The 27,409-nt window shown below is 44.7% G+C and overlaps 1 protein-coding gene across 6 annotated transcripts in view; it reads right to left on the bottom strand.

The window, feature by feature from the left end:
• Positions 1-10,882: 10,882 nt before the first annotated feature.
• The window catches only part of FBXO21 (F-box protein 21), a 44,543-nt gene continuing 28,016 nt past the window's right edge, over positions 10,883-27,409 (bottom strand). For 5 of the 6 annotated variants that reach the window (XM_004379040.2, XM_004379039.2, XM_023733769.1 and 2 more), the window contains 2 exons: positions 25,478-25,635; positions 10,883-13,187 (listed from right to left, as the gene is read on the bottom strand). In XM_004379040.2, coding sequence (XP_004379097.1) covers positions 13,000-13,187; positions 25,478-25,635 — 346 coding nt within the window. In that variant the 3' untranslated portion in view covers positions 10,883-12,999. The remainder of the gene's footprint in view (positions 13,188-25,477; positions 25,636-27,409) is intronic. The other variant, XM_023733772.1, reaches the window with a different exon arrangement.

The raw sequence follows: 27,409 nt of genomic DNA, 5'->3' as shown, positions 1-27,409 counted from the left end.
AGTCCGGCAGAGGGTGAGGGGTGATGTGGAACGGGGTCAGGAAGCTTCCAGGAGAAAGTGAGCGGCGGCCCAGTGAGGGGCGGAGATGTTGAAGTGAGGGTGTCCTGGCGGAGGGGACCACCTAGGCAATGGCCTGGGGGAAGGACCCTGTGGAAAAGCGTGGGGAGAGTGATGCAGAGTCTGTGTGCTGGAGGGTGCTAAGCTGTGCTTAGGTGTTGGAACTTTATCCTGAGGGGAACAGGAGGCTATCGAGCAAGGGAGTCATTTGAGGAGATACATATATTTTTTGAAAGAGCAGTTAGGAGGTTGTTGAACTTGATGAGGCAAGAGGCAATGGCGGCCTGGCCCAGGGTGGTGGCGGCAGGCACACGAGGTGGCTCACAGAGGCCCTGTGGCAACACCTAGCAATGGGCAGGATGAGAGAAGGGGTGAGCCCCCAGGTTCAGGCAGCTGGGCTTGGGCACCATTCATTCATGCCAAGGGGAACAGGGGTTTTAACTGCAATCAGGGACTATAGGAAGACTTCACCTGAGCAGGAGGAGGGTCCCAGTCACAGGGTTTGAGTTTCCTCCTAAGACGACTCTGATATACTCAGCGGGTCAGCTTCCTCCTCCTGCGTGTGCAACAGCCACCGATGGGAATGATTTCCTTTTTCTCTGAGTCACTTACTGGAGATGAGGAAGTCCAGGTTGGTCTACAAACGACACTCCGAAGACAGTTAATTCTGAAGGCATGGCCTCTCTCTCTGTGGGACTTTTCCCCCGTCTGCTGTGCTCTTGTGGATTCTTGGCATGTTCCAGAGAAGCAGCAATGTGTGACCAAACACCCAACATATGAGCCTTCTGGGCCCACATGTCTCTGCTGGGCCACCAAGGGGCAGCGACATTTTAAATTAAAGTAAAACACTGACAGGAGGTCGGCATTTAAAGGCAAGTGGCTGGGCTGCTGGCAGAGGCGGGGCTCTGTAGGGTGGAGAGGGAAACAGATCTGGAAGAGAAGGAGCAAGGGACAGAGTGGGGGTAGACGAGTCTCTCCAAGCCTCCGATCTGTGCCGCTCAGCAAGAGAAATGACGGGAGTAAAACAAGCTGGGAACATATTTTGCTTTCTTCTGAGTCACCCAGGGAAGGCAAATGGAAAATTACCACTCCCCCTGGATCTCCTTCCCAAATGGGAACACGAGTTCCTTGGAGAGGAGTGCATAGCCTGGAGTGTGCGACCAGCTGGCAGGATACCTGGGCCATCTTGTGCCGCGGCCCAGCTCCTTCCCGGCTCTCTGGGTGCTTCCTGCTCCGCGGAGGGCTCTCTTGGCAGGTAGTGCGGCAGGAGATGCCTAATGGGCTTTTAAGGCTAGTGATGCGGTTTGCCTCTGGGTGGCTCTGCAGCCTAGACCTGGTGGGTGACTCATGCAGACTCTACCTTACCTAGACAGTGACATTTAGCAGAGTCTATCACTACCAGAGTAAATGACAAAACATTCGCCCCGTATCCCTCACCCCAGGGCCATCTGTTTGTCTCCAGTACTGCAGGCACAATGCTGCTGGAGATTTCTGCTCCCCTCCTACATGGAGCTGACTTTGGAATTGCCACTCCACACATCACAAACCTACACATCTCAGACCCGGAACCAGGCCTTCTGTTAGCACCAACGTGTCCACCCCCAGCTCCAAGTGGAGAGTGAAACCGAACTAAAGGGAGTAACAAATGGTAAATGCTTGACAGTTTCAGTGAACAAGTAAGACAGAAAGACAGTGGAAGACCTATCAAACACAGACGGACTCTTACTGTTGATAAATGACAACAGCATATATCTGACTGAGCTGCCATCTTGAGAAACCAAGAAATCTACAGGCAGTCCTCTAGACATTTTTGGCTGGCAGCTTCTAACACCTAGAAAGGCAAAATGGCACTGTGCAGACAAATCACACTTTGACATCAGGTCACAGAGTCCCCTGAGTCTACCCTTCTGAGTTTCAGTAACTCAACCAAACTGGTACTTGCTGCCACTTTCTCACAAGCAATATACTGAAAAATACAGGCATCTTTATAGAGGGCTGTCATTATTCTATTTGTTTGGGGTAGGTAAGGAGTTAAACCACCACCTGTCTGTCCGTTTGCCATACTGTGGTGGCTTGAGTGTTGCTATGATGCTGAAAGCTATGCCATCGGTACTTAAAATACCAGCAGGGTCACCCATGGTAGACAGGTTTCAGTGGAGTACCCAGACTAGGAAGAAAGGCTTGGCAATCTACTTCTGAAAATTAGCCAATGAAGACCCTATGGATCACAACAGAACACTGTCCAATATAGTGCTGGAAGATGAGTCTCCTAGGTTGGAAGGCACTCAAAATACACAATGGCCGCAACAATGGACTCAAACATGCCTATGATCATGAAGATAGCACAGAACTGGGCAACATTTCCTTAGGCTATAAATAAGGTCACCATGAGCCAGAGTGGACTCAACAGCAACTAAGAATGACAACGAGGAGTTAAACTACACCAGGAGAGCCGTAAAGAGCAGCTCAGGTTTGGGAGTCGGCCACATCTGGGTTAGAATCTGAGCCCTGTGACTCAGTAGCTGTGTCCTCTTGGGCAAGTTATTCACCTTCTCTCAGTGTTAAACTGGGATAATACCAAGTACAGGTAGTCCCTGACTTACGACATATTCAAGTTATGATGAACTGCACTTATGAATGTCTGTTTTTACATCTTTATCACTAGTAATATGTACTACAAGCAATGTTGTAGTGCATAATTTGCTGACGTTATCAGTTTCATGCCAACTCCCAAAGACAAATAAAGACTGGATTTATAGATACCGACAATAGAAGGCAATAATAATGAAAACTAAAAAAAAAAGAGGTACTCAACTTACCCTAGAACCGGCTTATGACAGAGTCGTCAGAACAGAACCCTACTGTAAGTCAGGGATTATCTAGACATCCACAGCTGGCACAAAACAAGAGCTCGAAACAGTGGGAGCTTCAGCACAGTGTGGGATGCTAGTGCTCTTTGGCAAAGTGTGTCCTATCCCAGGAAGGTAAAGTGACTGCACCTAACATTCTAGAACATTCTAGAATGTTCTAGAAGCGTTTGCCTGCTCCTCCATGCCAGCCGCTGTGGGTACAGACAGGAGTAAGATGTGAGTGCTGACCTCAGGAACCTCCCAATTTACATTCCCACTGAGGTCTATGTGAAATAAGAATAAAGTGTCCCCTCCAGTAGAAGGAGGAAGCCCTGGTAGTGTAGTGGGTAAGAGCTGTGACTGCTAACCAAAAGGTTGGCAGTTCAAATCCACCAGAAAACTCTATGGGACAGTTTTTTTTTTTTAAAAGCAGAAGGAAAGTCTGTTTCTTTACACAATGAAATGAAAGAGGCCGACCAGACTGGGTGGATGAGCTCTCTGCTCCCCCAGAAAGCCGTGGTCTAAATAGCTATTATGTGACCTGACACCTGCGGTCGCTTCATTGTTAAAACACCAACACATATGAATCGAATTATTTCAGGCTTGAGAGGGGAGTCATGTTTGATTTGAAACCCATGTGGGCTATTTTCCTACATTATGAGGCGCAGGTCCTGAAGGCAAAGGGTGGACAGACATACCATGATAAAGAAGAACCGCAGCCCCACGCCCAGCAACCTAGGCCGAGCATTAAGAGACAGCTGGCCCAAGTGGACTCAAGCCTGCAGGCACAGAGCTGAAGGCTTCTGGAAGAATATCAGCTAAGGCCAAGGGCCTTGGCTGAGCCCCAGCATGCGGTATCCTGACTCCTTCCAAGACTCCAAGCGAGGCCTCTCAAGTCTCAAGATGGATGATTGAAGCTTCTAAAAGCTGAAAGCCCTTGAAGGAGAGTGACATCTTATGTAAGAACATTTCTATTATCCAGTGCTCAGAAAAACAAAACTCCGTGAGTCTGGAAGCAGGAGAACTGGAGTGTTGTTGTTAAACAGCATTAAAGACAGGGGACTACTGAAGACATAACTGACTGGCTGGCTTATTATAAGAAAGAAATATTCATTGCATAGCCATAACCAATGGCTATGTATTCCAAGTGCACCAGGACGGGTAGGAGCTTGAAGAAAAGAAAGAGGCAAGAGTATGAAAATGGTGATGCATCAGTACAGCACTGGCTCGTTCACACTGAGGCAGGCTCAGAAAAAGAGAGATGGTTACACTCTGTGCAGATGCAAAGAGAATTGCTGAGAACCAGCCCGGGCCACACAGGAATAAATCACAGCCCCCAGACCAAGTCCAGATGAGCGTTCTTATACCTCAGCCCAAATCATTTTCCTGAGGGTCTCAGATGTAATGAACTAAAAAAATAAGGAAAACACAAGGTTACTTATGGGTCTTTAAAAAGTGAACTGTGCTATCCACTCCATCTATTACCTGCACAGACAGCTTCCTAAGCCCAGAGGATCAAGTGCACGTGGGCGGTGGGTGGCCACTAAACTTTCATCAAAGGATGACACACCTGCTTCTAAAGCAAATGCTTCACAACTTTGTTTCGGGCAAAACCACAATGAGATACCAGTTCACACCCAAGAGGCAGTCGTTTGAACAGAACAAGGGGATACTGTGTGGTTTAAAATCAGAAAAGGTGTGTGTCAGGGTTGTATCCTTTCATGAGACTTACTCAATCTGTATGGCAACGAAATAATCAGAAAAGCTGGACTATATGAAGAAGAACGGGGCATCAGGATTGGAGGAAGACTCATTAACAACCTGAGATATACAGATGACAGAACCCTGCTTGCTGAAAGTGAACAGGACTTGACGCACTTACTTATGAGGATCAAAAGACTGCAGCCTTCAACAGGGATTATACCACAACATTCATAAAGAAAACAAAAATCCTCACAACTTGACCAATAAGCAACATCAGGATAAATGGAGAAAAGACTGAAGCTGTCAAGGATTTCATTTTACTTGGATACACACTGAACACACATGGAAGCAGCAATCAAGAAACCAAATGACACATTGCATTGGGCAAATCTGCTGCAAAAGACCTCTTTAAAGTGTTACAAAGCAAAGTTATCAGTTTGAGAACTAAGCCGTGCCTGACCCAAACTATGGTATTTTCAATCGCCTCATATACACGTGAAAGCTGGACACCGAATAAATAAGATCAAAGAAGAACTGATGCCTTTGAATTATGGTTTTGGCAACGGATATTGAATACATCATGGGCTGCCTGAAGAATGAACAAATTTGTCTTGGAAGAAGTACAGCCAGAATGCTCCTTAGAAGCAAGGATGGCGAGACTTTGTCTCATGTACTTTGTACATGTTATCAGGAGGGACAAGTGCCTGAAGAAGGACATCATCCTTGGTAAACTAGAGGGTGCATGAAAAATAGGAAGACCCTCAATGAGACAGAGTGACACAGTGGCTTCAACAATGGGCTCAAACATAGCAATGATTGTGAGGATGGCGCAGGACCAGGCAGTGTTTGGTTCTGTTGTACATGGGGTTGCTATGAGTCAGAACTGACTTGATGGCACCTGACAACAACAGGATGACTAGATGACTATAATACAGTAAAACCTGCAGAAGCCAGAACCTGTGTAAGGCAGAAACCTGTCAGAGAAGGAAAATTCAAATATTTTCCACTAATAGAGAACAAAAGAAAAGTGGTAAGACTGTACCCTGTCAAAGGTGGAAAACTTTTGAGACCCAGTTAAACAAGGCAGTCCCATCAAGTTCCAGTTCTCATAGGTTTCACTATAATTAAAAAGAAAACAAACAGTTTTGTACAAAGGCAGCCGTTACCTTGCATGTCTTGCAACTGCACTTTCTTTTACTCCACTTTTATAAGAGGCAAATAACTCTCAAACCACTCACGGGATTTTTTTTTTTTTTTTTTTAATTCAAATAATTTACCATTAACAGAAGTTCAGTGTCTCAGGGGATTTTTTTAAAAGATAAGATTCCAAGGGATCTTGGGGTCAAATCAGTACACTAAGCAAAAAGGATTATGTGATACGTAACAAAAAAGGTCTTTATAATGTGTATGTTAACACTGGCAGGTGACAGAAACGTACCTCTGTACTAACCACAGCTCCGGGCACAAAGGTGGGCACAATAAAAGACCTTTAAAGATAATGATGCCAGACTGCTCTGACCAGGATCACAACAGAGGGTTCTGGACAGAGCTGGAGAAGGATGTAGAGCATAATTCTAACTCACAAAAAAAAAAAAAGAAAGACCAGATTTACTGGCCTAAAGGAGACTGGAGAAACCCCGAGAGTATGGCCCCCAGACACCCTTTTAGCTCAGTGGTAAAGTTACCTTCGAGGTTCACTGATTAGCCTGCGAGTGGACAGCCCAGTAAAACCATGAGCGTAACGAGGTACAGGAGTCCAGTGACAAGGCCCAGAAGGCAGAAGGGGAGTAGGAAGCTGATGATAGGGAACACAAAATAGAGTAAGGATATTGTTGATGTGTTGTGAGATTGTTAACCATTGTCATAGGGCAACATTTGTAGTAACTGTCAAATGGGAGACTATTTTGTCCTGTAAGCCTTCATCTTAAGTGAGTATAACAGCATAATTAGAAGAGCGCAGTCAATGTCACTTAAATGTGTATGTAAAAAAATTTTTGAAATGGCGTATCTTTGGCTATGTGTATTTTCACCAAAAAAAAAAAAAAAAAGTTGAGTACTTAGAGGGTTAAAATGTTGTGGGGTTGTTAACCAATGTCATAAAATAGCATGTGTGTTACTGTTACATGAGAAACTATCTGTTCTGTAAGCCTTCACCTGAAGTACAATAAAATATTAAAAAAAAAAAAAAAAAAAAAAAGATAATGATGCCAGTGGCCAACGGGTGAAAAGGGAGAGACAGCAGCTCTTACCAATACCAAGAGTTTGCATTCTCAATGAGGCGATACCACCTCCAAGGGGGAAAAACTGGTTCTTGGGGGTCTCTCTTAATGCATAAAGCATAGCTACGCATACAATATACAAGCAGATAAGGAGGCCCTGGTGGCGCAGTGGTTAAGTGCTTCTGGTGATCTGCTCCCATAAAGATTACAGCCTAGGAAACCCTATGGGGCAGTTCTACTCTGTCCTATAGGGTGGCTATGAGTCTGAATAGACTCCACAGCATACAACAACATATGAGCAGATAAGGAGCCTTGGCGGCACAACGGTTAAGCGCTCGGCTGCTAAAGGAAAGGTCGGTGGTATGAACCTATCCAGCGGCTCTGCAGGAGAAAAGACCTGGTGATCTGCTCCTGTAATATCAGCCTTGGAAACCCTATGGAGCAGTTCTACTCTGTCAACACGGGGTCGCTGTAAGTCGAAATCAACTCAAGGGTATCCAACAATAACATGCTGTTTATCTGTGGTATTAAATTTCACTGGGGTGGGGCTGGGTAAGGGTCCTAGAACTGACCACGAGGTGGAGAAACTCTGGGTGGAGGATGGTACGAGCTACCGTGTGTAAAGCCCTACTCACAGTCACGGACACACAGGAGAATAATTGTCGGAAGCCTGCTACCCATTCTAAGACCTTGAGATTAGTGTCTTGGGAGCTAGGAAAAACAATCAACTCTCATTAAAGTGCTCTCCAATTTCCCTCAAATTCAGCGATTCAAATATGAAAACTTCCAGTAAGAACTGTCAGGTTTTTTTTTTGGAGGGGGGGTATTACACGAGTTTATTTATCGCTGTAGTTTAAATGAAGTTTACGTTCCTGGTCTCCCATACAAAAATTTATACATACATTGTTATGTGACCCTAATTGCTCTCCCCATACTGTGACAGCACACTCCTGCTTTCCACCCGACTCATGTCCATTCAACCAGCTCCTAAGCCTCTCTGCCTTCCCATCCTACCTCCAGACAGAAGCTGCCCATTTAGTCTCCTGTACCTGCTTGAGCTAAGAGGCACACTCCTCACAAGTATCACTTTATGTCCCACAGTCCAGCCCAATCCCTGTCTGAAGAACTGGCCTCAGAAATTGTTTTAGTTCTGTGCTGACAGAGAATCCAGGGTTCCTCCAGTCTCAGTCAGACCATTAAGTCTGGTCTTCTTACTAGAATTTGAGTTCTGCACTACACCCTTCTCCTGCTCCATCCGAACTCTCTGCTGTGTTCCCTGTCAGGGTGGCCACTGGTGGTAGCTGGGCACCATCTAGTTCTTCTGGTCTCAGGCTGATGAAGTCTCTGGTTTATGTGGCCCTTTCTGTCTCTTGGGCTAATATTTTCCTTGTGTCTTTGGTGTTCTTCATTCTCCTTTGCTCCAGGTGGGTTGGGACCAATTGATGCATCTTAGATGGCCGCTTGCTAGCTTTTAAGACCCCAGACGCCACTCACCAAAGTAGGATGCAGAACATTTTCTTAACGAACTTTGAAAAACTGTCATTTTAAGAGAAACCAAACCAAACCCTATGCCACTGAATCGAATTTCACGCATAGCAACCCTATAGGACAGAAAACTGTCTCATAGGATTTCCAAGGAGAGGTTGGTGGATTTGAACCACCAACCTTTTGGTTAGCAGCCAAGCTCTTAACCATGGCACCACCAGGGCTCTGGCCAGTCGAACATTTCTCAGTTAAACAAAGAGATTTGGCTCTTTAACTAATAGCAGATTAAGGCTCAATACAGCCTGGGTCCCTCAAGAAGGGGTGGGCGAGTCCTTGGGTGGGAAGAACACGCCCACAGTGGACCTTGACAATGGGCCACAGGCACTAACCAAACTTTGTTTCCTCCTCTTCACTGGGACATGACTATGTTTCCCAGTCTCCCTTGTGGCTTGAGTGCCACTTACAGACCTGACCCATAGAAACCTCCCAGAAGTGCCCCTCCAGTCGTTCAGGGTGGGTGGAAGGGAAGAAGGCCCCAGGGTACTCTTGGAAGTCACACGGTGGAGAGAGCAGTGCCTCGGTTAGCCTGCGTCTCCAAGTGATGCAGCAGAGAGCTGCCCCACCAACCAACCCGCTCCGCTGCCCAGTGCTCTACAAACAAGAAAGTTCTATTGTGTTGGAGCCATAGTATATTTTTGGGTCTATTTATTACAGAACTAGCATTACCCTAACACAATCAATGCTAAATGGTCAAAATACATTTATCCTATAATTGCACATAATTTCATTCACTGAAGGAATGCCCTTTACCCTCAAGATCCTCAACTTTGAAAACTGAGACACTAAAAGTTAAAGTTGCTGCAAGGCAGAGGATAAAATCATGAAGAGGTGGTTGCTTAAGTTGTCAGTAGTGCTACTGCTAAAAGTTAGAGCTTGGTAGTCAGACTACCAAATCCCACTTACAAGCAGTAGGGCCTTCATTTCCCCATCTATACAACGGGATGATAAGTAGGCCTACACTTTAGCAGGGTCAACAAACTACAGCTCACGGGCCAAATCCAGCCTACAGCCTGTTTTGTTACAGCCCTTGAGCTAAGAACGTTTTTCCAATTTTTAAAAGCAAAGAATATGTGACAGACCATATTGTGGGCCTGCAAAGCCTACACTATTTACTATAAGCCCCTGCCTTATGGGGCTGCTGTATGGTAAACCATTTAGGCCAATGCCTGGCTCAGAGTAAGCACTCAATACATATTAGCTATTCATGTCTCCAAAAATAAGTTGTCATAGAGCCAAAATTCTGCATTTTGTCTAGATGGATGTTTTCTTCTTCCCACCAAAAAACAAAATAAACAAGCATGAAGAACTATAGCTTGACTATTATGTCCACACAATACTTTTAAAAGTTGCTGGTAGTCCCATTTCACTTACTTGGAATATGGACTAAGGAAAAGAAGTATTTCCCTTTATAGCAAAGGGACCTGGGAAGGCAGCAGAACGCCTGGAGACATGGAAGCGTGACTCGATTTGATTTAATATGTTAAGACAGAAACACTTTCAAACTAGAAGGTTTTAAGTAGATACTATAAAATGTAAAACTCATTTAGCAAGTCTTTAATGCTGCTTTTCTCAATAAAACAGGTAAGTTGTTTAAATGTATGTATAATGAAGATCTACTACAAGGCTCAGGCAATACAACATAAAACCAGTCTTTTGAAGTCTGGTTAGATGGACGGTGTTTTCAAATGGGACTCTTGGTAAAACCGGTCTGATTATAAGGTAAGCTAGTTTTGGACATAACTGATGCTTCACTCAGACAGCGTTTCCGAAAAGTACGTCTGAGAACAGTGCCCCATCCCCCGCCCCCGCCCCAGGTGGTGTGTGTTGTGGAGGGAAAGAGTTCTGGGGTCTTAGTAAGTCAGGAAACATGGCACACTACTCATCTTGGAAAGTCACAATGCACAGTACCATATTAAACGGTTTGAGAAACGTTGCAGTACAGGAAATGGTTTGACTGTGTGTAGCCCAGCATCTCCCAAGTGTATCTGACCACCATCTTTATTCTCACACGGGGTCTAGTAACACCTCTCAGGACCAGAGCTCTGTGGGACGTTTTGGTCGCGCTGTCTGTAGGATATTAAATCGATGTTAAAACCCACTGAAAATCTGGTCTTCCCAAAGCATGTGCAGTTGTTCTATAACATACACCTCAATGGTCTTCGCACTACAACCATACACTCTCAGATGACCAGGAGGCTCATAACATTAACGTCTGGCAGGGAACTCATGGTATAAAAGCACCCTGTTCTCTGACCAAGGCCAAGGAAAATTCAGTAGAGCAAGTTTTTGCATGTTTACATCAGAGGAGAGGTGAGAGACATCCCACTCTTGTCACGGCTGGGCTTTGATCTGAAACGAAACTTGGCAGGCCATCTGGGTGGTTTCTCTGGGTAAGTTCCGTTTATTAATCATTGTACAAAAAAATCCTGGCATTCATTTGAAGAGAAAAGACGTTAATATATCCAAATATTTTAACATTGTGAAAGTTCTACTTTTGTTTTAACATGGTTTTTTTTTTTTTTTTTTTTTACAGTGGAGAAAACTTTCGGAAAAAATTTAAAAAGAAACTTATGATTTATTAGAGTACAGGATCCAAAACACGTTTTTAGAAAAATATAAAGTGCCCAAATACCAACTTACACAGGTGATACAGGCTTCCGGGAGCCAAATGAAGCATTCGTGAGGAAACACATTTAAAAACCGTCTAAATACATATTTACAACGGAGTCAGTAAAGGTAAGACTATCTTTCTCGGCTGTGATGTTACTCTATGAATAAAGGAAAGTGAACCAGAAAATCAACAATGATTAACTCTCGGCATGCTCCAGTTTCTTGGTAATGGATCTCATGAATATTAACTCCACATAATCTACTTTCACCTTTAAATGAGGGAGTGTTTAAGATTCCCCCTGCAGCCGCAGGAAGGCTGGGTGTGGTGAGTGGTCACGTTTTCACACGTAAGTCCAAAGGACCAGGCTTTGGATTTGACGCATAAGAAACATGGACATTGGACACTAGCTGATTTGGGCTGGAAGGAGCCAGCTGCTCAAACCCCGTCTCTTTCTAATAGGACTGCTGTGGCCTTCCTCCACCTGCTAGTCAGTGGTCTCTGGTGGCTTCCCAAACTTCGGTCATCCCGGGGTTTCCGAAGGGTAAACAAGGAGCAGTCATTGAACATGTTGGGAAAACGCTGCATGCAAACGGAGAGACAGGCAGGGAGCCCCGGCCCCCGAGCCTCATCCACTAGAACTGAGAGCGCAAAGGGACTAGGTCCTAACGCCAGAGGTTAGTTTCTACCGGTTAATTACAATATTAGCTCGCTTGAGAGCTGGCGGGTGGAGCGGTGGGAGTCTCAGAGCTGTGAAGACTTGGTACCTTCACATTCGGTTACTGAGGACATCGGAAAGAAGCCACTGGTCTCTGAACACAAAGCCAGATTCTCTCTGTGGGACTTCACGACAGTCTTTGTCCTGGTGCCGCCCTGGCACGGGTGACGGAGAAGGCAGATGACACCCACATCTCCTCTCCTGCCAACAAACACTCTCCAAATGAAAGACTTCTAAATTTACTTCTACCCCGTCACATTCAAAAAGATTCTTGGAGTGACGCTAAGGAATGACAAGGAGTGTGGGAGCTCTCCCCTCCCCCACTCTTTGTAATGTTTAAAAATGTTTAATGTTCATTGTTTCTTCTCTTTTTTTGATTACAAAAGCAAAACCTCAGTTTTAGGTCTTCGGGACCACAGAATATGATTTCTAAGATTTTTGATCAGATTTGTACTTCTACACTACAAATAGAAAACAATCATCGATTTAAGACCCACTTGTAATATAGAGTGCATTTTTTAAACTAAAAGAAAAGTAGTCATTTTAAAGAGGAATACTGAGTGAATGTGGAAAATTTCATTCACAACGGCCATTATTATGTTTTCTCGAAGAATGTTATATCATAAAATAGAAAACTAATGATCAGTAGAGGCATATGGAAGGGAAAACATATCCTCTCAATTCAAATAAAGAGAAAGACAAACACCGAAATCGGTGTTACAAACTTAGAAAAAATAAATTTAAATGATTCTAATTCCCATTAAGCTTGTTAATGTCTCTAAGACGCTGGCAAGAATGCGTACAACTTTACCTCTGAACATACGACTAAGTTCTGCGTAAAAAGACAAACAGTCCTGACTTAGAATTGCACATGTTCCGTATAGAAATCAGAAAAAAATATTGCAAATGTATAACCCCACCTCTCCATCAGATGAGATGATCTCAGACATGTGTAGACAGACACAAGGAAGTGATGAAAAAGAACGAATACAGGAGTGTCGATTGTGGGACCTCATGAAGACAGAATGTCACAAGCTGTCACCACAGGACAAGCATACAAGCCATGCCACTGAACACAGTGCCTTTCAAGTTAATTCACTAGTGTAGGCGGAGAGCAACATTGTCTTTGCAGCTGACAGAGAGCACACGTTATTTAAACTAGGAGGCACCAGCACGACTGGTGAAGTGGCTTTCCTGGCGGAGTGAAACCAGAGGGGTCCGTGGAGCCATCTTCTTCCGGAATCCTGTTCTCCTGGAAGACAGCAGCAGCAGCAAAGGTGCAATGCCCTCTACTAGACTTTACTCTATGTTCTCTTTCTTTGCACTGTAAATATTCTGCACCGTCTCATAGACAAACTCCAGATCCTCTGGATATCGAACTTCTAGCTCTGCGTTCGGGATGTAGTGTGTGCCAGTAAACTCTGAGAAATAGCGTCCGACATCAGGGTGCGAGATTTCTTGAGGTTCCACATTATATTCCAAGTTTTCTGTTGGTAAAGAGGCACATGGACACTCTCATTAGAAGTTAAATTCTGGCAGCAGCTTTTATCCAGAGAACTTCCTATACCCCCTTTGGGTGGCATTTTTTGGGATGCAGGATAGGGAGCATGAAAAGGAGAGGCAGAGATACTTATGGGATTTGAGAGAGGTAATAGCAAAAAGGGAGCCCTGGTGGCGCAGTGGTTAAGTGCTCACCTGCTAACCAAAAGGTCGGTGGTTTGAACCCACCAGTTGCTCTGCGGTAAAAAGATGTGGCAGTCTGCTTCCATAAAGATAACCCTATGGGGCAGTTCTACTCTGTCCTATTATGTTGCTGTGAGTCGAAATCAACTTGATGGCAATGGGTAATAGGAAAGAGGCAACAAGCAGCTATCAGGATGGTGGGATGGTGGATAGCCCCCCAGCAGCTCCACGAGGACAGCAGCATTTCCATATCCTCTATGCAAGATGTTTGGCTCCAGCACTCCAGCAAGACCCCTACAGGAGTTTCTTAGGGATCAGCAGACTAGAGACTCATCATGGGACAGGGTTATGCTGGCCTGCTCATTCTTGCCAGTGCCAAAGCTTCTGAAGCCTCCACTTCATTTGGTTACAAATCTCAACCTGCCATCCTTCTTGTCTACTGACAAAAGCCTGGCACACACAGGTCACATTATCCACCTGAGTTCCTTTAGATCCTGGTTGCACGCTTCCTAAGGTGGGTCAGCCACTACACAGGGCTGCTGCGAGGTCCACTAAGAGGAATGGAAAAGTGGTTTGTACCTCGGAGCCCTCGATGAACATCGGTTATTACTACTCATATAATCTCCTAGGAAAACAATGCTACCTCCACTCTTTGTTCTCTATTTTGCCAACAGAGAAAGACGCATCTGCTGCTATAGAGAAGAAAAACCAAAAAACTTGTTGCCATCAAGTCTGGTTAAGCACTTGGCTACTAACTGAAATCAGTGGTTTGAATCCACCAGCTTCTCCATGGGAGAAAGATGTGGCATCTGCTTCCATAAAGATTACAGCTCTGGGAACCCTATGGGGCAGTTCTACTCTGTCTTACAGGGTCACTATGAGTTGGAACTGACTTCATAGCAATGGGTTAGGTTTTAGTTTTCTATAGAGAATAAGACTCTTAAAATGGAATGATTAAAAAAAAAAAAAAGATGATAATACATGTGGGGTATTTAAAAGGCAGAAATCCTTTCAGGTGGCTTCCCAAAGAGAACTACTTGAAAATGGCTCCTCCATGGCACAATGAAAGGACGGTGTCACGTGTGACCTCCTCCCAGGCCAGAGGACTGCACCAAGACTGGGAGCAGGCACCCAACCCCTGAGATGTCAATCCATGTCTCCCGTGACCAGACACCAAAATGGGCCGGGCCTATTCCCCCTACTCTGATTGCTTTCCAAGGTCAGTCTTGGCTCCAACCAATGTGAAGCTGACTTTACACAGCCTGTCACTTCACTAAGTCCTGTGAATCTCTGGGCAAACCTATCGGATGGGCAAGCTAACACAAATACTGTGGCCGTCATCACCATCATCGTTGTTGTTACTACTGTAGCATATTACTTCTTAAACATCTTGAAATACAAATTCAGGACAAGCTGAGCAGAATTTTACCTTTTCGGAGAAAATTAGTAGTCATAAAACTACGGCATCAAGAAGTCACATATCCTATCAAAAGCCATAAAATAAGTATATCATTTGAGCCAGCAATTCCACTTTCAGAGATTTCTTTTAAAAGAACGACTCCTCAAGCCAGAGGCACTGAATCCCAGGCTACACAGGATAAACACGGGGCGCTTTCCTGAAGCATCCACGTAAAGTGATACTTGGGGGAACCGGTATTTGAGGAAAAGAGCAGTATAATTCAACTCATTGTTTTTTAGCACAAAATGGAAGTATTTAAATAAATTTTGTGCTGATAAGTTGTTTTAGGCCGTTTCTTCACACTGTGGTTAGAGGTACACTATATTTTTACACAAATAACGCACACCTTCTACGTCTGTCTGCCAACTGTGCCCAGCCCCCACGAGGTATTTTCGTAAGCACCCCTACCAAAAAGTAGCATAGTGTGCTTACAAAAATACCTCGCAGCGGAGAGGGCTCCGTTGGCGAACAAAAATAGAAGGCACGTGTTATCTGCATAAAAAGATAGATTTGGTTTTAAAGTCTGAGAAGCAATAAAGCTAAGAATATCACGTACAAATCACGGGCAAAAATAAACGTAACGTTTTTTAACAACAAAAATGTAAAAACAGTCTAAACGTCCAACTGTGGGTCACTATGTACATAAATAATGGCCCATTAATTCAGCAAATTACTAGACAGCCATGAAAATGAGGAACCCGTTTGCATGACTCTATGGGGGAGCTGCAAGTAAAACATATAAACATGTACACCCAGAAGGTGATATATCAGGGGCTGGTACATTCCAGGGCACAGCTGCATACTGAGCACCTTCCATGTGCCAGGCACTGTGCTACCTTACAGGCACCATCTCATCTAATCTCTGCATTGCTCCACAAGGCAGCTCCTACCACTTCTCTTGTGCGGCTGAGTAAACAGCGCGGCACAGAGAGGTGAAGGACCAGCTTAAGATAGCAAGGTTAGGAACAGGTGAGGCCAGGTGTTACAGAATGACTTGTGTCCCCCAAAAATGTGTGTCAACTTGGCTAGGCCATGATTCCCAGTATTATGTGGTTGTCCACCATTTTGTGATCTGATGTGATTATCCTATGTGATATAAATCCTAACCTCTACGATGTTAATGAGGCAGGATTAGAGGCAGTTATGTTAAATGAGGCAGGACACAATTTACAGGATTAGGTTGTATATTCTGAGATCCACAAGAGAGAATCGAGCAGAGGAGAGGGACCTCAGACCACCAAGAAAGAAGAGCCAAGCTTGTCAGTCGCCATCTAAGACACTCCACTGGTCTCGCCCCGTCGGGAGCAAGGGAAAGATTAGTCCAAAGGACTAATGGACCACAACCACCACAGTCTCCACCAGACTGAGTCCAGTACAACTAGATGGTGCCTGGCTACTACCACTGACTGCTCTGACTAGGATCACAACAGAGGGTCCCGGACAGAGCTGGAGAAAAATGTAGAAAAAATTCTAACTCACAAAAAATATCAGACTTACTGGCCTGACAGAGACTGCAGAAACCCTGAGAGTATGGCCCCTGGATACTCTTTTAACTCAGTAATGAAGTCACTCCTGAGGTTCACCCTTTAGCCAAAGATTAGACAGGCCCATAAAACAAAACGAGACTAAAGGGGTACACCAGCCAGGGGCAAGGACTAGAAAGCAGGAGGGGACAGGAAAGCTGGTAATAGGGAACTCAAGGTAGAGAAGGGAGACTGTTGACATGTCATGGGGTTGTTAATCAATGTCATAAAACAGTACGTGTACTAACTGTTTAATGAGAAGCTAATCTGTTCTGTAAACCTTCATCTAAACTACAATAATAAAAAGGCACATGAATTGATTAAAAAAAGAAAGAAAGAAGAGCCAGGAGCAGAGTGTGTCCTTTGGAGCAGGGGTCCCTGCACTGAGAAGCTCCTAAACCAGGGAAGATTGATGTCAAAGACTTTCTCCCGCAGCCAACAGAGAGAGCCTTCCCCTCGAGCTGGCACCCAGAATTTGGACTTCTAGCCTCCTAAACTGTGAGAGAATAAATTTGTTAAAGCCATCCACTTGTGGGATTTCTGTTATAGCAGCACTAGATAACTAAAATGCCAGGATTCAAACCTAGACGGTCCAATTCCACAGTCAACGGGAATCAGATATAAGAAAAAGTAACTGTTGAAAGTGGCAAGGGCATGGCAGCTGTGAGGGTGCTCATCAGGAGAGAGCAGGGAGGAGCATGGCTGGGAAGACTCCAGAGCACAGGCGCCGGAAAGGGTAGCTCCAGCTGACGCTACTCTGCAGAAACAGGAGCCCATGGATCCAGGATCCTCCAGTTTTTAAGAAGGAAACTGGGTAGTCAGCCAACTCTGCTATCTGTCCACTGTTTTATTGGATCAAGAAGGAAACTGGGTAGTCAGCCAACTCTACTATCTGTCCACTGTTATATTGGATCTTTATAAATGACTTTATTTTCTTCCTTATGTTTAACTTTTTTTAAAGTTAAAATCAGAAAAATCGACAAATGTAATAAAAACCCAAATATTTCAAAATGCCATGGGCTGAGAAAATGCCTGTTCTGCCCACCCACCATTCCACTCCCGAGATCCAGGAATCGGAGGGGCAGGTTAGTGGAGAGTCACTGATGCACTTCCTTTGGGAGGCTGACTGTGACGTGATCATGGCCTGGTGCCTTAGCAAGGTCAGCTGCCCAGGGCATCACTCTCAGTGTTTTCTTGAATAGGTTCGTAGGAGTAGTAGAGGGAGGGTAGAGAATTGGGGGGCTACCACCAAGAGATAAAACCCCTTCTGCTCTAAAGGGACCACTGTTATGTTACTGGTACCTAGCACTGAGATAATTGAAAGTGAAAAGACTATAAGTGGGTAATTCAGAGCAACGCACTCTGTTGCCCATTTCTCTAAAGCAGAGGTTCTCAACCGGGGCAACTGTGCCCCACCCCAGGGGACATTTGGCCACGTCTGGGGACATTTTTGGCTGTCACAACTTGGGAGGGGGAGCGCTACTGGCATCTAGTAGGTAGAGGTCAGGGATGTTGCTAAACATCCTACAATACCTAAGACAGCACCCACAACGAAGAATTATCTGGCCCAAAATGTCAACAGCACTGAGGCTGAGAAACCCTGCTCTAAAGAAACGCATTTCAGCATTGCTCCTCTGTCCCTCTTTCTCCATTAAGCAGCAGCTTAGTGTTGGTTAATACTTAGCTTCTGAGGATTGGGAGAAAGGATGACAGGTAAGAGCCAGATTATTATCCATGCATCTCAAAGGCAACATGGCCAGGCAGCGGGCTGCACAGAATTCTGACCATGGGCACCAAAGAAGGGGCATGAAAAGCACAGCAGGAAAGCACGCAGTGGGGAGACGAGGGCTGTACACCAGGAGCAGGACTGGGCTTAGTGCTGTCACCTGCCTGGGCCACTAGCCTGCTAAGAAGCACAACAGGAAAGGGCATAATATTAAAAAAAAATTGAGAAAACAAGTAAGCAAAATAAAGTTTTCAAAAAATTTCCAGCAAGAGGAACAATAAATCTAAGTAAAACAAAACTTAACTGAGCAAAACACTTCTACTTAAATAGCCTGGAAAACACTGAGAATTCCTTCCTGATTACTGTGAAATTTTCAGAGAAATGTGTCTGTTGATACTTATTTTAAATATTTTCAGTTTCAAAAAATATATGAGCATATTTCTTGTAAAACAATGGAAACACTACCTGAGTGTTTCTTGGGCACCTGTCCTGCCTATGCCCCTCCCTGTCTCCCCAGAGGAAACAACGATCAGGCTGTGCATCCTTCTAGTTCTTTATGAAGGGACATTTATGTATCTAAATATATCTATATATACATATATATACACATACACATGCACCTGTATATATATATATACTTAAAAACAATTCTATATTGCTTCATGTGTATTTATGTACACAAACCATACTTTAAGTGTTAAATCAGCAATTTTTTTTTTAAATGCAGCTTAGTATTCCATAGTTTGGCTGTACTATAATTTGCCAGGCGATTCTTTACGAACTGCAATTGCTTTGCTATTCTAACACGGGACAAGCCTCCTTTATGTACAGCTGGAGGTCTCAGGAGAAGGAGCACTTGAGATGTTCACAACTCAACAGAGGTGCCAACCTGCCCCTGTAGGGCTGCTGCACTCTACGCTCCATCCACATGTGTGGGTCCCCACGCAGCTCTCCACATGCTGGCCCCCAGCAAGGGCACGCTCGTGTGTGCGTGTGTGTGTGTGTTTGTGGCGTGAGAGTGTATGGGTGACAAGTTTACTCTGAAAGTTGAAGACAAATTATAGGAAAGGGAACTAACGTTCAGTGAGGGTGTGTTATGTACCAAACACTCCATAAGGTGTGTTATCATCCTACACAAAATATACTAAAAAACTGGATATTCACACTGGAGTTGAATTCCCAATCTTCCAATACAAGTGGCTGATTTCAGTCCAGAGCCTCCATAATATATATTCATTTCCATGGTCTCTGAGAAGTATGTATGGAAGTCAGGACAGGAGTTGCTGCTCTCCAACCTAGGCACCAAGGAACTATTAAAGCATGCCCCCTAGTGGGAACAAACAGTATAACCAGATGCTCCATCTCCTTCCCATTAGAATTGGGATGAAATCTAACATATTGAGGGGAAAAAAAGATTCCCTGAACTTGCAGACTAAAGCTGTTTGAAGATACTGTACACGTATGTGGTATGTGGTTTATAATTCACTCTCCAACTCTCTCTGGAGAGCTAATAATTAGAAAACGCATTTGCTGATGAGTTCCACTGAAGTTAACAGGTTCACTGGAACCAAAGTTTGGAAATTTAGATTAAGAAACAGTTTAAAACCAAACTAAATATGAATATAAGCAAGTCAACTCAGAAATGTTCAAAAACATTTAAATAAGTGTTTTTAAAATTTAGCCTCTGTAGGTCTCCCACTGATCAAATATGGGCTAATTTGAGCATAAAATTGTCCCAAATGATTACAACACACTGAATAAATAAAACTCCAGGAATCTATAGGAAGTGGAGCCCTGGTTGCACAGTGGTTAAGAGCTCGGCTGCTAACCATAAGGTCGGCAGTTCGAATTTACCAGCCGCTCCTTGGAAACCCTATGGGCAGTTCTACTCTGTCCTATAGGGTCGCTATGAGTCGGAATCGACTCAATGGTAAACGAGTTTCGTTTTTTTTGGAGTTTTAATCTATGGAAAGGAGAGGAAGAGGGGAAGAGAGGAGGAAGGGAGGAGGAGAAAAAGAGAAAGAGATGGAGGGTGAAGTAGAGGGGAATGACAGCATTAGAAAAATCACTTTTTTTTTTTTTTAAATTCTCATATAGTAATTTCCAGGAGCCCTGGCGGTGCAGTGGAGTGGATAAAGTGAACGACTGCTAACCAAACGGTTGGTGGTTCGAAACCACCAGGGGCTCCGCGAGAGAAAGATGTGGCAGTGTGCTTCCGTAAAGAGTTACAGCCTTGGAAACCCTACGTGATCGCTATGAGTCAGAACTGACTCAATGGCATGGTTTTTTTTTTTTTTTAATATAATTTAGGCAAGGGTATTCAATGGGTGCTCAGACAAACCACAAGGCTATAGGTCATTGGCGGGGGTGGGGGAGCCAGATATTCACGGGAGCCAAAGCGCCACCCCATGGAGTTCCTGTTAATCACAAAGGGGAAGAACTGTAGCTGGCAGTGCGTCACCACCTTAGCCAAGTGACCACACTCTGCATCACTGAGAGAGGGACAAGGGAACATCAGGGGTCGATGAAAGGGACGACCGCGTCATGCACAGCGCTGGATATTAAGTCTTCTTGCCAAAAGTACCTAACCAGACTCTAATCAAGCTCTGGAAATAATAAGACAAATCCAGAATGTGAGGCATTCAATCCGATAGCTGGCCAAAACACTTCTAAAAGTCAAAGTCCTATGAAAAGAAAAAAAGATGAGGAGTACGGAACTGCTCTTTCATGAGAGAGACATAACCACCAAATGCAGGGCACGGGTCCTGACTTTAAAAAGAAACGAACAGCTATAAAAAGTGTTCCTATGAACACTGGAAAAATTTAAATAGGGATGGAATATTAAACCCAAAATCAAACCCGTTGCCGTCAAGTTCTCCCTCATAGCAACCCTACAGGACAGAGTAGAACTGCCTCATAGGGTTTCCAAGGAGTGGCTGGTAGACTTGAACTGATGACCTTGTGGTTAGCAGCTGAGCTCTTAACAGCTGTACCACAGGGCTCCGGACAGAATACTAGATATTATGAAATTAATTTTATTTTCTTAGGTGTGATAATATAACTGTGGTTGTGCAGAGAAATGTCCTCATTCTTAGAAGATGCATTCTGAAGGATCTGGGCCGTGATACTGGCGATGTTTTGTGAAATGGCTAAACCACCACCTCCACCCACAGATAAAACAAACACGGTCAATGTTAGCTGCAGATCTCGTGCAGGGGATCGGGGTAGCCACAGTATTCTTCTACCTGCTTTATGTGGTTGACCATGCTCTCAATACAAAGGTGTAAAAAAATTAGCTTCTCGTTGATGACATGCTATTTCCACTCATCTCACTGTTGTGCACTTCTGTTTACAAGGCTGTCCCCCTCTCTCGGACAGGGCCCCCCTCCGACCTGCAGCCTGTGAGCATCTCCTAGGGGTCTGCAATGACACAAGGTGCTAGGCACAGTCCAGTGGACTCAGTTATTGCCCTCGTGGGGCTTCTGTTCGAGGGGCCAGATCATATCAGGAAATAACGAACGTGAACGCACTGACTCAGGAATGCAGGGGGCTCAGGAGGTGCAGAGTAGGGACAAATGACCTCGTCTGAGGGCTGAGGGAGGAGGGAAGCTTCCTGGAGGAAGTGGCATTAAACTGGGGCACGTGAGGAGGGAAAAGAGACTATTCATGAGGGGCAACCAGCTGCCTGAATACCTGCAGAAGAGTATGAATGAGGATTTCCAGGCTGGACTATGACAGGGCGCAGCAGAGATGAGGTGTAAGAGAGGTCCTTGTGGGCCACCTAAAGGAGTGTGGACTGTACTAGGGCCAATAAGAAAACGCAGAAGGGTTAGTTTAAGCAGGGCACAACCTGATCCCGTGTAGGATCCTCCAGGTGTTGCTAAGGAACACGCCCTAGATGGGAGTAAGCCTGGAGAAGCGTGCCATGTAGGAGGTTGGTGCAATCTTGTTGTTAGCTGCCGACGAACTGATTCTGGCGCACTGCGACCCCATGTGTGCAGTGTAGAAATGATTCATAGGGTTTTCAAGGCTGTGACCTTCTGGAAGCAGATCACCAGGTCTTACTTCTGAGGCACCTCTAGGTGGGTTTCGACCACCAACCTTTTGGTTAGTAGCCCAGCACTTCACCATTTGTGCCACCCAGGGACTCCTAGTGCAAACTAACAGGCAAGAAATACTTGGGGGACAGATGTGGATGGAAATGAGGGACAGGCAGGAATCCCAATGGGTGCTATCTGCTGACCAACTGGCTGTATAGTGAGGGTGAGGGAACAGGGCAGTAAGACATGCGGCCTGGGGGCGCCACTCCATGAGCAGGGAAACGTGGGACAGGGTGGGGTGGGGGACAGAGGGTGGTGCCATGAGTTCAGGGTTAAGTGCATGCAGAGAGACACTGAAGACACCCTGAGAGCCACCCATGTGCAACGCCAAGAGGGCTGTGAAGAGAGGGGGCGTGGAGCCCGGAAGAGACCAGGATGGAAATATGGCTTTGAGAGTTGTCAGCATATAAAGTTAGTAAGGCCACGAGCAATCCCAAGCTCAGTGGAGTGAGAAGAGCTCTGAAGAGAATCACAGCTGGTCTGGGCAGAGGCTGTGAAGGACCTGCTCTTCATCTCTGTACCCCAGGGCCTAGACCCGCCATAGGCAGCACACCACAGGAAACACCGCCTTAGTGCCCACAGGCCACTAGCAGAAAAAGACCAACAGTATCAAGGGCTAACAACTGCTTTTTTAAATATAAGAACTTTGTAAAACTTATAACTACACAAGTGCACTTACTAACATTACCCGCAATCATTTACTTCAATCTCAATTGCAAAGACGGTAAAACTGACAATTTTTTTTTTTTACTGAGTCATTACAATGTGATGTTATGATTATAAACATACATTGCATGGATTCGAAGAATTTGATTCTTCAGCGTGGATGATGGACTAATTTAGAACATTCTAAAACCAAATACTCATTTATACGCGCTCTAAAAATCCCATTTTTTTTCCCTTTCTTTTATTGTGCTTTAGGTGGATGTTTACACAGTAAATTAGTTTCTCATTCAATAATTCAGACACAATTGTTTTGTGACACTGGCTGCAATGCCCACGATGAGTTAACACTCTCCCCTTTCCCAGCTCGGGTTTCTTGTGTCCATCCATCCATTTTTCCTGTCCCTTCCTGCCTTCTCGTCTTTGTTTTTGGGCAGGTATTACCCGTTTGGTCTCGAATACTTGACTGAAGAAGCATGCACCTCATGTGTGTTACTGTTTGTTTTACAGGCCTGTCTGATCTTTGGCTGAAAGGTGAACTTCAGGAGTGGCTTCAGTTCTGAGTTAAAAGGGTGTCCCGGGGCCACAGTCCCAGAGGTTCCTTCAGTTTCTGTCACGCCAGTAAGGAGGATCTTTTTTTGTGATTTTGAATTTTGTTCTGCATTTTTCTCCTGCTCTGTCTGGGGCCTTCGATTATGATCCCTGTCAGAGTGGTCGGTTAAAAAGCCCGTTTTAAAGTCAATATAAATGTTTCTGGAAATTCATATATCAAACAGTGAAACTCCCAATACCAACCCAACACCGTGGGCAATGAATGCGCATGGTGACGCCCAAGACACTGGGCCACGATGCTGATGAAAACTCCCCTTTACATCCAATACGTGAAATGACGTGATAACATAAAAACGCCTACTACGTGATTAGAGTGGCAGTGCAAGTCGTCCACGGAATCATTCAATTGTCTCCATTTGCTGAGTTTTAGAAATTTTCAGTATAATTTCTTATGACTGCACTTCAAAAGTTAAGTCATATCACTGTTGGAGACTTCGTCTGACACAGGACACCACACAAAACTCCTCTGACAACTTTCCCATCTCACTCAGAGAGATTAAGTGACCTGCAGTCTCAATAAAAGGAGCCCTGGTGGCGCAATGGTTAAGCGCTCCACCGCTAACCAAAAGGTCGGCCGTTTGAACCCACACAGTGGCTCTTTGGGAAAAGGACCTGGTGATCTGCTCCCATAAAGATTACAGGCTAGGAAACCTGTGGGGCAGTTCTCCTCTGTCATATTAGGTTGTTATGTGCTGGCACTGACTCAACGGCTCACGACGACGACAAGCTGAATAAACAAGACTTTCTCTTGACATTTTTGATGTTGTATGGTCCCCTCTCAGCCTCTGCTGAATTAACAATAATGAAAACTTTTTCTAACATTTCTGATATTCCTGAGATTTTTACACATTCAATCTTTCTATTATTGATTAAATCATGAAAATAATTTACTGGAACATAATATTTAGTTAGGTCAAACCTGATGTTTGAGGCCAGACATGAAAAGGTGCAACATGATGATGAAGGACAAGGCTCTTGGCCGAGCTGGGTTCAGACTCACACTAAGTTAAAGTGTAAATGACCCCTCTAGGCTTCAGTGTCCTCATCTGTAAAACCAGGATGGGGTGACAATGGTAATCACAGTCAGAGCATCAGAACACCGCCTGTCAGAGCTGCACTACATCCACATTCGTGTTCATTTTTATTAACACATTAATGTGGTGGATGCCTCGACAGGCAGGCCTGTAACAAATGTGTCCATTAAGTGGAGGTGAAGTACAACAGAGACAAAGAAAAGGGAGACTCACAGGTAAGGCGTTTGTCTCTCAAGTGCCTCTGTGGGCTGGCTGTCCTGTTCGCAGGAGTGCCCTGGACTCAAGCACCTTCTCCGTGGTGGCCCCATTACCAAACACCTGCTGGCTCTCCTGGTCTCTCGCAGGCTCGCTGAGAGCTAGTGCTGTGTACTGCAGTTTCCACAAGTGGCCACACGAGGGAGTCTCTGGGCGAGCACAAGCTGGCAGCCTGTCTCAGCAGGCCAGACGGACCTGAGGTGGCTCCCTCAACAGTGTCCACTCAGTGCCCTCCAGTCCAGTGACTAGGAGGCAGGACTTTAGGGAATCTGGGTGGCATAGGCAATGACCAATCAGATCAAGAGGTTGGCAACAGTACTGGAATGGGGTCCTGGCTGTGGTGGTAGCTGAGAGGTGGAGACCTTGGGGGCAGTGACTATTTAACCCTTGGTTAAGCACTTGTCTGGTAACCAAAAGGTTGACAGTTCGAACCCACCCAGAAGCTCCACAGGAGAAAGACCTGGTGATTTGCTTCCATAAAGATCACACCTAAGCAAACTGTATGGGGCAGTTTTACTTTGTCCTATAGGGTCACCGTGAGTCGGAACGGACTCGACGGCAACAGGAACCCAGGCTAGCTGAGCATCAGTCCTGCTGAGGTGAGCCATGGGTAACTGCCATCTCTGAATAAATCGATGACATGGAACCACAGTGAGTAGTCAAATGTGTGCCTAAAACACGGCCGGCTGTCATTAAAGGTACACAGAGAGGTAGCTACTTACCTTGGGCTGCATATCTACAAGAGCCATCCTCCACCAGAACATTATAGAAAGGCTGATGATGGCCATGAGGCAGGCTGTGGACGTTCATGTTTCGGATCCATTCATGTCCCATCATGCAGGTGGGGTCCCAGCCATAGATCACACAGTTATAGCCATACCTGAGGAACACGAGAGCAAGGACAAAGCCATTCCCTGAGCCCTGACTCAGCAACTATGAAACGTACAGGTCACCGCTTGGCTTCTCTTGAGCTCACATTCTTACAAATCTCCCTCTTTTACTCCATGTTGGGTCATTTTCCAGGATGGCTCCCCAGCCCCATCTCTTCATAAATCCCTCTTACTATCAATAGAGCACTTCATTTGGAAAAGAATAAACTTTTCAACAAATAGTGATGGGACAACAACTGGTAATCCAAATGGAAAAAGGTATGAGACTCCGACCTGACAACACATACAAAATCAATTCCTACTAGAACAAAGCCCTAGACGCAAAACGCAAAATGCAGAACTTTTAAAATATAAAATATATTCAAGACTTGAGATAAGGAAAGATTTCTTAAACAAGGCACTAAAAGTACAATCCATAAAGGAAAGAGCAATAAATTTTACATCATTGAGACATTAAAGGGCCTTAATTCAAACAGAGGAGCCCTGGTGATGTAGTGGTTAAGTGCTCAGCTGCTAACCGAAAGGTCGGTGGTTTGAACCCAGCAACTGCTCTGACGGAGAAAGACGTGGCAGTCTGCTTCCGTAAAGATTACAGTCTAGGAAACCTTATGGGGCAGTTCTACTCTGTCCTATAGGGTCATAGGAGTTGGAATCGACTCAATGGTAATGGGTTTGGTTAATTCAAACATTGTTAAAAACGTTACAGGACAATTGGGGAAACACAAACTGACTAGATATTTGACAATATTAGGGAATTGTTTATTTTTTAAATGTGCTAACAGGACGTAAATGTATTAAAAAAAAAAAAGAGCCCTTACCTTTTAGAGATACAGACTGAAATAGCTACAGACGACCTGACCTCTAGAATTTGCTTCAATTCAGCCCAGGGAGGAGAGGGTGAGGGGTGGGGATGAAACAAGACTGACTCTTCGACCTGAGATGGTAACTGTGGAAACTGGATGATGGCAAGATCATCCGGTTCACTGTACTCATCTCTCTACTCTTACATATGCTTGAAAATTTCCACAATAAAGTTAAAAAGAGAAAGAAAGAAAGAGAGAGAGACACGATAAGAGAGTGAAAAACATCAGCCAAAAACTGGGAAAAGATATCTACAACATATACTGACATAGACTAGAATTCAGAGTAAAGAAAGACTCCAAATCAGTAAGGGAAAGATTAATAACGCACCAGAAAAATAAGCAAAATGCTTGAAGAGATGCTTAACCAAAGAGGAAACTCAAACTCGACTGGCCAGTAAACATACGAAAAGAACCTCAACCTCCTTACTAATGACAGAAATGAAAATGAAAAGCACCACAAAGTACCATGTGCACTTTACTACACAATCACATTTTTACAGGTCTGGCAATAACAAACGTTGGCTGGTGGGACATAAATCAGTGCAATCACTTTGGAAACAGTTCGGTTTGGCTGAGTAAGCTGACCATGTGCATATGCCAAGCGGTAGCATATCCCCACCCACAACTCAGAGTCAGGGATCGAGATGAAAGGAGAACAGAGGAACAATGAAGACATGAGAGAAAAGCTTGTTGCTTACAGAGCTGTCTGTATTCTCATGCACAGGGAAGAGTCAAACCTCTAAAGGGCACTAAAAACAGTAGAAAATCTCAGTAACGGAAGCAAGCTGCTTCCTAAAAACAAAAAGGTTAATGATGCAACGGTCACCTGATCTTCGATAAGGGCCCAAAGTCCATCAAATGGGGAAAAGACAGTCTTTTTAACAAATGGTGCTGGCAAAAC

The sequence above is a fragment of the Trichechus manatus genome, unplaced genomic scaffold (assembly GCF_000243295.1).
Source record: "Trichechus manatus latirostris isolate Lorelei unplaced genomic scaffold, TriManLat1.0 scaffold00061, whole genome shotgun sequence".
Taxonomy (NCBI): Eukaryota; Metazoa; Chordata; class Mammalia; order Sirenia; family Trichechidae; genus Trichechus; species Trichechus manatus.
This window is presented reverse-complemented; position numbering and strand designations above follow the sequence as displayed.